The 11,646-nt window shown below is 49.8% G+C and overlaps 5 protein-coding genes across 5 annotated transcripts; 3 read left to right on the top strand and 2 right to left on the bottom strand.

Annotated features, from left to right (window-relative positions):
• Positions 1–198: 198 nt before the first annotated feature.
• Positions 199–1,801, bottom strand: GIQ15_03256 (uncharacterized protein; the record flags this gene model as incomplete). The annotated part of the gene is made up of 4 exons (XM_033550673.1): positions 199–395; positions 463–534; positions 595–642; positions 697–1,801. 4 exons carry the CDS (start codon positions 1,799–1,801, stop codon positions 199–201), a joined length of 1,422 nt encoding a protein of 473 aa, XP_033407834.1.
• A 1,125-nt stretch (positions 1,802–2,926) lies between these two features.
• Positions 2,927–3,711, top strand: GIQ15_03255 (uncharacterized protein; the record flags this gene model as incomplete). The annotated part of the gene is made up of 4 exons (XM_033550672.1): positions 2,927–2,971; positions 3,034–3,289; positions 3,383–3,461; positions 3,537–3,711. The coding sequence occupies 4 exons, from the start codon at positions 2,927–2,929 to the stop codon at positions 3,709–3,711; spliced, it is 555 nt and encodes a 184-aa protein (XP_033407833.1).
• Positions 3,712–4,828: 1,117 nt separating this feature from the next.
• GIQ15_03254 (uncharacterized protein) lies at positions 4,829–6,226 on the top strand (the record flags this gene model as incomplete). Its single annotated transcript, XM_033550671.1, has 3 exons — positions 4,829–4,966; positions 5,044–5,584; positions 5,643–6,226. 3 exons carry the CDS (start codon positions 4,829–4,831, stop codon positions 6,224–6,226), a joined length of 1,263 nt encoding a protein of 420 aa, XP_033407832.1.
• A 1,366-nt stretch (positions 6,227–7,592) lies between these two features.
• On the bottom strand, positions 7,593–9,336 carry GIQ15_03253 (UTP-glucose-1-phosphate uridylyltransferase; the record flags this gene model as incomplete). The annotated part of the gene is made up of 3 exons (XM_033550670.1): positions 7,593–7,901; positions 8,811–9,056; positions 9,235–9,336. The coding sequence occupies 3 exons, from the start codon at positions 9,334–9,336 to the stop codon at positions 7,593–7,595; spliced, it is 657 nt and encodes a 218-aa protein (XP_033407831.1).
• A 110-nt stretch (positions 9,337–9,446) lies between these two features.
• On the top strand, positions 9,447–11,460 carry GIQ15_03252 (uncharacterized protein; the record flags this gene model as incomplete). Its single annotated transcript, XM_033550669.1, has 6 exons — positions 9,447–9,531; positions 9,804–9,977; positions 10,025–10,115; positions 10,167–10,607; positions 10,698–11,093; positions 11,142–11,460. The coding sequence occupies 6 exons, from the start codon at positions 9,447–9,449 to the stop codon at positions 11,458–11,460; spliced, it is 1,506 nt and encodes a 501-aa protein (XP_033407830.1).
• Between the last annotated feature and the right edge of the window lie 186 nt (positions 11,461–11,646).

Raw genomic sequence — 11,646 nt, 5'->3', positions numbered from 1 at the left:
AGTACTCTACGGAGTACAGGTGGTATAGATGTGTGTATGAGTCTAGGAGCAAATACTGGGGAAGATCATCAAAGACCACGTGAGGCTACGTCATTGAAGATGTTGACATGAAAGCCGAATGCAGAGACGATGCGAGACGATGTAAGATGTAAAGACGATGCAGAGACGCCGCTCGATCAACAGTTGACTGCTAACACTCTAGAAGCGCAGCCTGAGTATCTTCTTCAGCGACAGCCCTCTCTCCTCCATCCTAGCCACCCTCCCCTCCTCCAGCAACTCGTCGCACCAGCCGCAGATCAAATTGCAGATCGCGTCCACTGCTGCATCGGCGGCCCCCTCTTCGCTTGCAAAGACCTTGATGATAGTTTTGCCGTCTTCATCATGCTCAACATCACCTATATTCGATGCACATTATTAGCTCTCGCATTTTGGCTGCCGTACGATTGCTGGAAGAACACCTACAATTAGCAGTCTTGGCCTGGGCGAAGGTCTTTATAAAATCCGCACGTCCGATAATTAGAGCAGATACGACAGCTGCGGAGACATCAACAATGAGGCACTTGATGTCTATTAACTGGGTGTGGGCTCACTCACATGGCATATACTTGAAAGAGATGTCTTTCCAGAAGGCGCACTGATGACCTTGAAGAATGTTAGCCTTATAAACCTTCACTCGCAGATGGAAGAGCATCTTACGCATCGCAAGCTGGACCTTTACCCCCATGACATTTTCATTATCGGTTTCATTCCAGCTTATAAGGAGCTGGCCATATTTCTCCTGGTAGGCCCATTGATGCGCATACACGGAGTGAACATGTCGAAAAGCAGGGTGTATTTGCTCAGGTTGGATCAGTTCAGACATCATATACGGACCGTGGATATTACGAGCAACACCAATAGTGACAACAGGTCTGTTCGTCTCTGTCCCTCCAATGAATACCCAGTTATATAGATGACCAAACATCTTAGTCCGCATGACTGTTCCTGATGTATAGCCACTGAACACAGGCGCGAGAGTGGTCATATCCTTTGTGAACTCATGGCCGTTCCAATACTCATATGCGTCTCGGTTATCTGGTTCCCACTTCTCAACACGGGCCAAATAGGTATCCTCGCCTAGCTTCCCCCAAGTATAGAAATAGTGCTCATCTAGGATTGAGCAGAACGCACCAAATGCTGGCTCGTTCGCTTCGAAGAGCATGGTATCATTCATGATACGCTCGGCCGTCATCTCGCCTGTCTGCCTGTTCCACACTACAGTTGCTATACCCACGCCATGAAGTGTACGTTTGAAGTTGCCTTGTGGAGAGCAAGTTTGAACGTATTTCTGGAACCAGATATACCCCCCAACGGCACCTGACTGAGGTTTCCAGAGGCCTCCAGGCATTTCCAGAATAACCTTACTAGTATGCTCTTTCTCGAGCTTCTCCTCGCTCTCAGTGAGGGGAACAAGAGGCTTCATGCGTTTATTTGCTGGAAAAGCAATGTTCGCGATAGGGTTCACTTTCGGATCTGTGGCTAGTGTGACTGAATTTGCAGCTTCGCCTGCAATCTCGCCTTTTGAATCTCGCCAGACCGTGGTGCCAAACAGGTAGTAGACGTTCCCTTTTATAATGAAGGACCTGCCATTACCCTGTGGGTAGATTGGCTTGAGTTTTTTATTTAGCTCGCCTAAGATGCGTAAATATAGAGCCTTTGGCGGGTAGATGGCGCTATATTTCCCTGTCCCATTGGTGATCGCGAGATTCCCACAAGGGGTTGCCATCAGCTCCGGGTGCTGGTATTCCGGTGCCGGTTCCATTCTATCTGATGAGGCTGAAATGGTATATATATGCGTTCTTTTCACCTGTCGACTTCTAGGACCTTAGATGGAAGGGTCTAACTGAAGAATATTTTGAAGCTTAAGTATTCTTGACTTTTAGGGGGGATCTCAACAAAGGACCTTGTCAATAAGGGAAGTGATGTCAAGAAAAGTCCTTAATCCAAGGCAATTCTCAACAAGAAGAAGAAGGCCTTAATGATAAGAGACACTTCATATAGAAGTGGCCCTGAGCAATATCTATCCAGGATAAAAGCCTTAACACAATGAGGAATCTCAATAAGAAAATCGCCTTACCGATATAAGTTACTTTAGTCGGAAGAAGCGGCTTGATGGTAAGAGAAGAATCAATTGTTAAGCTGGCTTGCTGAGAAAAGGGACGCGTCTAATAAAGGACAGGTTGAGAAGGAGGTTAGAGAAGGTGGTTAAGACTGAAAATTTCCTCGCTTATGTCCTTTTAAATCAGGCATATAATTACTATTTCCTCACCTCCTTCTTACTTTCTTCACTAGATTTGGGGCACAAAGTAAATGTGTTGTTCTAAAGTGATGCTGTAAGTGACTGCCTTGAGGTATACAAAAACTTACACCTTACTTCACTAATACTATATACCGCAAAGGGTAAGCTGGACAGTTATTATGCAGTATTTCTTTCACGCATCTTATAAAGCCTTTAAATCAAGTTAATTGTAAAAGAAAATTATTCAATAACATCCTTATTCACTCTAAACCCCTTTAGTCCTGTCGACTATTCTCATACAAGATAAGATTCCTTATATCGAGAGATAGAATGTACCGTAAGTACCTAATGCAAACAAACCCTCCAATATAACCATCTTATCCTCAAGCCTCCCACTTCCATCAACTCCTATCATCCATATATCATCCATATATAGTGATATCTTCTCTGTATACACAGGTATGTCCGGGAATATGTTATTCCGACATACCACGTGACCCTCTCGCCACTCGACTTTCGACGCTTTCGACACTTTTCGACGCTTCAAGCTCGCGATCTTCCGTCAACCCGAAGACAACTGCTGGTTCCTGAGACCGATCTGTTTCCGAGTTATTGTCAATCTATTCTTCAGCTGCACAAACAATCAAAATGGCCAACTACCTCGCCTCCATCTTCGGGACTGAGCAAGATAAGGTAAGCTCCGCCCCTTCGCGATATCGAGCTTTCTCCAGGCTAACATCTCGTCTTGCACTCAGGTGAACTGCTCGTTCTACTACAAAATCGGTGCCTGTCGCCACGGTGACCGCTGCTCGCGAAAACACGTCAAGCCATCATACTCGCAGACTATCCTATTACCCAACCTCTACCAGAACCCGCAATATGACCCCAAGAATAAAATGAACCCCAGCCAGCTTCAGAACCATTTCGATGCCTTCTACGAGGACTTTTGGTGTGAGATGTGCAAGTATGGCGAGATCGAAGAGGTGGTGGTATGCGAGAATAATAATGATCGTACGTTTTAAAGTCCCATACCTGTTCATCGCGAAGTTATCGCAGCCCTTGACCTGTCAAAAGCAATAAAATCACTAACCATCACTATTACAGATTTAATTGGAAACGTATATGCGAGATTCAAATACGAAGACTCTGCGCAAAAAGCCTGCGATGCGCTGAACTCCCGCTGGTACGCCGCCCGGCCGATTTACTGCGAACTCTCTCCGGTCACCGATTTTAGGGAAGCATGCTGCCGACTTAACAGCGGCGAAGGATGTGTTCGAGGCGGATTCTGCAATTTCATTCACCGCAAGGAACCCAGCGACGAGTTGGATCGGGAATTGGACCTTTCGACGAAGAAGTGGCTGAGACAGAGAGGTCGAGATGAGCGGAGCGTGACGCGCAGTCCAAGCCCAGAGCCAACGCGGAAGAGGTTTTAAGCTTGCATGCTAGCTGCTGAACGCTCTAGTTACTATGTGCTTGACCTTAGAGATACCTCTCCCGGGCTGCCTTGGTGGTAGACCGCCTGAGGCAGCCTGGATGGAGGCAGGGATTACGTGCCAGGGAGGGATATGATTTGCTGATTTAAGCAAGGCGTTGGGTGCTTTATGAAATAATAATCGATCATGTCACAGGAAATCCAGTCCTGTGAAGATAGTGTATATTAGGTATACGCACTTCTAATGCAGTATATTATTGCGTCGCACGGCTTCCATCTCTCGAAACTAGACCATCATCAAAGATTCCACAAGCCGGATAGGCACATAAGGCTGAACGAATCCTGAATCCAGCGGGCTCTACGTCATAGATCGGAGACGAGCACAGCAGAGTTTGGGTACCTGTTGGATTTCCCGTGGATGAAGCCGTCCGCCGCTGGATTCTACGTAAACTTCCGGGGAATATAGGAAGCTACCTCGTCGACGATATAAACATGTATTAATATTTCTTATTCCTCGTCCTCGCGAAGTCTGCCTACGCGATCCTGGCCGCGCACTCGTGACCCGATGTGGGGGAAGGGTGAACATCGTATGCATCGTATGATGAAGCGAGAAGCGACGAGAATGAAGGCCTGACGACATGATACAGCCACGCAAGCGCTGACAGCAGACAGATATCATATAATAGGGCCGTTCCCCTCGTCGATGGCCTTCCACCTGGCTTAATATAGAACATCCAGAAGACGTTATACATGGGCGACTAATAACCGCCGTTCGGGTTTCAGATCTACTCGGATATCTGTCCGTTGGGCAACAACACCACATCACGACATATATCTTCCATATCACTTCCCATCCTCACTTTTTTCATCTTTCACTCTCGACCATCTCATCCGTCTCCTCTCTCTCTCTTCTGCACAGTTCTGCCTCTCGCTTGCTGCCTTGTAGCCTAGGCCACTGCCTAGGCAACCATGCGCCCGCACCCAATCCCTGCATCACAGTTGGATTGCGCCTCACTTTATTGCTTTTAAAGTCCAATCCGCCCCTCGCTTGAAGAGAGTGTCGAGTCGTGGTAAAAATACCCAAGATAAACCAGGACCTGTTGGTTAAAAAAACATCAATGGTTGCCCTTATAGAATACAACAAGATGGGATCACAGCAGCCCGCAAGCGACTTCGAATGGGGCTATCTTATACAAGCAGACAAGAGCCCATCCCCAAGGCTCGAACAGCTATGTCTAGGGCTTGCAGGAGTTATCGTAATTATACCCGTTCTATTTCTGATATACTGACCGTACTTCTTCCTGTTGAAGAAAGTCTGCTAATAGTGCACTAGTCTGATCTTGATCCTTCGTCTTCTACAAAGGAGCTCACGCCCGAGAAATTAGCTGCCTTTTATCGTGCAGTTGGGGGTAACTACGATAGCTTGTTTTTAAATACCCCCAGCCCTTCTCTTTCGTTCATCTATCAATCGCTGGGCTGTTTCCATACCCTTCAGCCGACAAAGAGTGCCTTTGAACCGCCATCTATTCCCGCCCTACTTCCACATGGGTTCATTCGCTGGCAGACAATCCAGCTCTTGCTATGTCCCGAGGAACATGCTACCTTTCTTCAGAGGGCAGTTGAAATGTTTGACATAGTTGACGCCCATGAGGGATACTTGCTCCCCAAGAGTATCCCAGCTTCTGCCTTTCCCGCACACCCAGATCCAGACATGGTGAAGTGGCATGAAACCGTCAGCAATCGTCTAGAATTAGAATCTGCCGAGGCAACGCCTAATGCAAGGTCTTCGCATAGCCCACAGCCGTCTGCATCGACGAACTTCCAGGCACGAAGTCGCCAGTCAAAATCCAAAGACGACGAAGGCGATTACTTTGGTCAAAATCACCACTATTCTTCTACGAATAGAAAGTCACACCCAACGTCTTCATCGAGACCCAATTCTCGAGAGCCGTATGGACGGATTCCTCATCCTCTACGACATGCCGAAGCGGCCACCTATGCCGGTAATACAGGGCCAAAATCCGCAGGCCATGCTCGCCCTGATGGAGGTATTCCTCGCTCGAAATCATCGAATCATTATCGTGGCCATTCGAGCCCACCAACGGCATACAGACGATCGTGGCCCCATCCTGAACCATCAGGCGATGAAGAAGAGGTCATTATTGTCGAACATAATCGTTCCACCCCTCACTCTCGAAGAAGCGAACGACGACGCAGCCAGGAACATCCAAGTCATGAAAACGCTTATCCTTCACGATCTTCCCATGTCAGACATCATTCCCATGAGTCATTGCATCGCCAGCGGCAACATCCATTTCAATCTGCGAGCGAATCACCAAGACGGCGACATAGAGAAGATGAGCCGGAGGTCTACTACTCATATCCTCCGTCAAAGAACATCCCTGAGATCAGGCCGAATTACGAAGATGATGCCTCAGCAGCATTTCCTACGCCTAAACGGAACAGCCATCCTTTCCATCCTAGATATGTCGACATCTTCGACGACGATGGAGTGATACATCTACAACACTCTCCATCAACTCCACGACGAGGATCAAGGGCTAGCGCACACGTAGAGAGATCTCATCTGTCCCCGATAGATGGAGAAAATCCACTCAGTTCTCCCCCCATACCCCCCACAGCAGAGATGTACGGTGAACCAATGATACATCTGGAACCTCGATCTCGCCCACATCGTCACCATTCACTGAAAGAATCAAGGCCAAAGAAAGGAAAGGGGAGTAAGGGTGTAGAAATCCGTCCACGCTCTCACTCTCGAGGCTCCCCGTCCCGCCGCCATCACCACTATTACCAGGACTACCGCCATATAGACGATCAAATCCATCCTGCTCGAGCTTCCAGAGAACGCTCTAGATCTCGCGGACCTCGTCGGGGCGAGGACGAAACATGGAGTGAAAGCGATAGCAGCATCGAAGTGATGTCGGATGACGATTATTCTCCTGCCGTACCCCAACCATATGCTGCACCTCCTGCCCCGATGGCTCCGGATTCCGGGCCCATACCGCCAATGACAACTTCTGGGGTACCGCGTGAAAGTAGCAGACGAGCGAAGTATGCTGCGAAATTGGAGGCTACTTTGAAGAACGGCTTGCGACATGGGAGCAAGGATAAGAGGAGGAGGGATAAGAATAGTGGTAGTGGTGATGGGCAGTACCCTGCTTATGTCGGCACCATGCCACCACGGTCACGCTCCTCCCATCGGAGGTGAAGCCGTGACGGTTATGATTATGAGATATGATATCTAACGGCCTATTCTTCAATATGTATATTCGGGTTAGGGTTTTGTTTTCTTTCCTTGTTTCTTTCATTTACTCCAGCATACAAAATCGCAACTCTTCCGGAGTCTTCAAGCGTTATTCGATCTCCAATGCAAGCAATATTTTATAAAGCGAACCTAACTTCTTCCTATTAAACTCTATGTTGATATGGCAACCAGTAATGAGAGTCAGGAGAAGAAATTATGAACTAAGAGATGTGAATTGCATACTCTCCTTCAGTAGTTCAGTAGGTACAGGCAATTATAAGCATCGGCTCGCGACATGGGGCATTTGGTAGTGAGTGAGAAACGGATCAGCTAAGGATTAAAAGAGCTTGTAATGTGTAATATGATATGTCCAGTCCATGGTTTTTTGGTCCCTCACGTATAGAAAGAGGAGATAATGAAACCGTTCGTTTTAGTCCTGTGAGGAAAGGAAAGACGGGGGGAGGAAAGAAATAGTACGCATGCATTTGGATTAGGGACGCTCAAAACAACGCCAACAGCAACATTTTGTTTTAATAGACTCGCAGATATAGGAAATAGGCAGCCAGGACGGACCATGGTAGCATGGTAGGCTGGAGATGAGTGATGTAAAGCCCACTCTAATGCTCCAGGATGCGAAGACTACCCTGGACAACGACGTTCTCGAGGATGGAGCCTGGAGGGATGTCGATGGTGCTACCTTCGGTGGCAACGATGATGACGGTTCCCTTGAGAGTGACGCCGCGGCCAAGGTTGACTGCTCCACTGATGGTGAGGTGGTCTAGCTCCAAGATGCGAGGGATGCTTGGGATGTGGTTCATGAAGTCGGAGACCTTCTTGAAGTCAGTTCCCAGCTTGATGAGAGGAGCGTCTCCGAAACGGTTAGGGTCGATGACGAGCTGGCCGTGCTTGAGCGTGTACAGGTCAGACTTGACGAGCATCAGGTCAGAGCAAGTCTTGACGGGCAAGAAACGGCGACGAGGAACGTTGACACCGTGAGCGTTCTTGAAGTGGCGGATAGCAGCACCGACAGCGGTTTCAAGCTGGATGATAGAGATGTCTGCCTCGCCCTTCTTGTCGGCAGGGATGGTCTTGTCGTTGGGGATGATCTCCATCTGGAGACCGCCTTCTTCGACAACACGCTTGACGGCACGGAGGTTCATCCAGATGTTGTTGGTGTTGAAGTATTTGAACTTCTTGATGGATTTGAACTCGTTGACGTGCTCCTTGGGCACCTGGGCAATTTCAAGCAGGCGGGCCTTGCCCTCGTAGTCGATGATGGTACCACCCTTGACGTCAGCTTTGGTCTTGTTGGTCAATTCCATGATATACTCGGCGTCCTTCTTGACCATGTGCTCCAAGATGCGCATGTCGACAACGGCACCCAAGTTGTCAGCGTTGGAGAGGAAGATGATCTCGACACCACGCTCGAGAAGCTTGTCGAGGGTTCCGGAGTTCATGAGAGACTCGAAAACGTCACCGTGGCCGGGGGGGTACCAGTCGGTGATGGCAGAGTCGTAGCTCTTGGGGGCAGGGAGGAGGGAGTCCCTGAGGATACGTGGGTATCTGGACTGGTTGAAGGTAATGATGTCGATGTTGTGGCCTTCATACTTCTTGATGATGGACTGGGTGTCGTCGTCGGTGTTGAAGGAGTTCATGAGAACCAGGGGCACGCTGACGTTGTAGGTGCGGTTGAGGTACTCGATCTGTCTCACGGACAAGTCCAAGAAGGACATGCCCTCGCGGACCTCGATGACGGACTTGGGGCCGACACATCCCATAGAGGTACCCAGACCACCGTTGAGCTTGACGACAGCGAGCTTCTTGAGGTATTCCACCGACGCAGAGTTGCCTAGGTCGTCGTATTCGACCACCTGGTTGGGCTGTGGAGGGGCAATGCGGTCCCACGAGAGGACGTTTCCCTTGGCCTTGTCGTTTAGATATCTGCGGAAGAGGGAGAAGAAGTTGTCCATCTCGGCTTCGCATCGTTTCTTCTCGGCGGGGTCCTTTACGGTGTCACTGAGGGCGTTGAGGGCGTTACGCATCTGTGCAGCCGCGACGTTCGTCGAGGCACTCTCGAAAGCCTGTACCAGATGTTAGACATAGAGATATAGCTAGAAATAAATAGATATAGACAGATAGAAGAGATAGGTATAAATGCAGTCTGAGACCGGCCGCTGGAGCTGTGGGTAAACACGCCAGCACCACAACCAGCCATCCCAACGGACCAGAAATCAGCAGAGCAAGAGATCAAGCACTCACCATGTTGGACTGCGACTTGATATGATGTCGACTATGCGGTTCATCGCGCCCTTCCGCCCCTGGGGCCCGGAGATGGGTGGGAAATGCCTTGCCACTGGCCATGGTCGAGGTCGAGGGTTGGTCTGTCGTAGAGCTGAGCCGTCAGACAGTCAATTGCGGGCAAGCAGCCACAGTTATATGCCTAGAGACGAGACGATGACGCTGGTCAGCCGATGCACAACAAAAGGAAGGTCAATGGCAATGCAATGGCAATGGCAATGGCCGTGGTTCAGGGTTCAGGGCAGGTTTGGAAGCTCAGTATGACATAACAACCAAGGCCGGTGCTATCAGGGCAACGCAGAATTACACAACGTAGGTACTCACAGAAGCTCTGAGAGAGTGATGCTGGCAGAGAGAGAGTGTGTTGAGAGAGGTGAAGTGAAGATGTTGTGTTGAAGTGGTCTTATATTACGTAGGTCAGGGGCTGCTCATTTCACCACATGTGGATTTCTCCTTTTCGCGCTGTCTCTCCTATTTATATATCGCCCGTCGACTATCTGGTCTATTAATACGCTCTCCCCTGCTCCAAGACGCATACATCCTGCTGGCCGACCCGCGGTGGCAAGCTGCTCGTCGCTGCATCCCCCACATCATCAGCCAGCAAGACGCCACGGGCAAATCTGCGCCCCTGGACCCAGAACGTGAGGTGGTTGCGCGTTCTATCATGCCCCCTGATCACCGCTGGAGACTCGTCTTACATCAAAGTACGGTGTATACGGAGTAATGGTATAGATAGGATAGGATGGTATAGATGCGAGCAGACGGCTTGGCGCATCTTACTTTTCCAGCGCTTCAGCATCGAACTCCCGCGCAGCCACGAAGGCGAAGACGAACGAGACCAGGTAGGTTGATCCCGACGTTTAAGCAATTTGGATGTGCTAACGGCCCCGTAGCAGCCGCGCTATGGCGCACGTACAGGAAGACAGCGAAGCCGCTCGGCCAGCGCGGCGGTCAGAGAACTCGAACTGGCGGCTGAGGGGACCCTCGTCCGCTGCGGGAGACGCTCCTCCACGGCTCGAGTCGAAGCCCGTCGAGCGGGCGTCAAGATGGAACGGGACTGGGAATGCCTCGCAGGGGAACATCCGGGGGTTTCAGGGCTGGGACTCGCCTCCAACTCGCGGTGCAAAGGCGCCTGGCTCTCGATACCATGAATCACCCCCTACAGCAACTACGACTGCTGCTAGTCCTGTTCACCCGGCTATTGTCGAGGGGAGACGGCTCTACGTTGGAAATATGCCGTACATGGCGAAGAAAAAGGATGTAGCTGAGCTCTTCGAGAGTGCCAGAGACCTGATGCAGGACCCTCAGCAGGAGTCGACCAGCCCGTATAAGATGTACGCCCCCGAATCTTTCTCTCTCCTCTTCATACTCTGTATCAGTTCCTAATTCTAGCACCCCCGCCGTGGTTGACTCTTGTTTTGAAGAGAACGTATTGATATCTCTATTGACCCCTTCACGGGGCGGAACCCGTCTTACTGCTTCGTTGACCTTGAGACAGCGGAGCAGGCACAGCGTGCGATGGCAGAACTAAATAATAAACTCATGCTTGGTCGTCCCGTAAAGATCAACCCGGGCGTGCCTAAATCAGACCCGCATCCTCCGCTTGGTAGACGGGACCCAGACGTAGCTAGTGCTTCTGCACCAGACTCGCAACAACCTCAGAAGTTTGCTTTTGAACGATGGACCAGGAACGATGCTTCGGACCATTGGTACGGCTATGCGGCAGAGGGACGGCGTCTGTTCGTCGGTGGCCTGCCTAGAATGCGCAACCAGCCCACGGTCGACTACGAGATACGCAAGGTCTTCTACGGGTTTAACATGTAAGCATTCCCTTGCATCTATACATGTACTATGCTAATTTCTTCAAGCGAGGCAATAAGTAAAGTCATAATAGCTAATCGGGACAAACTTCCACTCTCGGGAGCCCAGTATTACTACCTCTTCGTCGACCTAGAGTCCGCTGAGGAAGCCAACAGGGCGCTAACCGTGCTCAATGGCGTCAGTGCAATCTATGGCAACCGTCTGCACATGAAGAAGGCGAGAGGTGATTCTCGCAAGCCACCGGAGAGAGATCGATGGCGAGACAAGAACGAGAAAGAGGAAGCGGGTGAGAAGAAAGAAGGCGAGCAGGCACATCTGCTTGATGCCCCTATCGACGCAGAGGGTATTGCCCAGTCGCTTGTTTAAAGTCGCTTGTTTAAAGTCTCTTGGTCATAATTTCTGGATATATATATATGAATCTAGTAAGATATTGGATACGATATTGGATAATGGCTGGATCTGTGCCTACAGTCAACCAACTACCTGGTGATGTACACCTAATACGATATCTCATGCAGTGCTACCAGTTCATGCACACTAAGTATGCACGCA

Source organism: Arthroderma uncinatum (assembly GCF_011692745.1).
Source record: "Arthroderma uncinatum strain CBS 119779 chromosome Unknown scaffold2, whole genome shotgun sequence".
NCBI lineage: Eukaryota > Fungi > Ascomycota > Eurotiomycetes > Onygenales > Arthrodermataceae > Arthroderma > Arthroderma uncinatum.
Note: the sequence above shows the minus strand (reverse complement) of the source record. Positions and strands in the feature narration are given on the sequence as shown.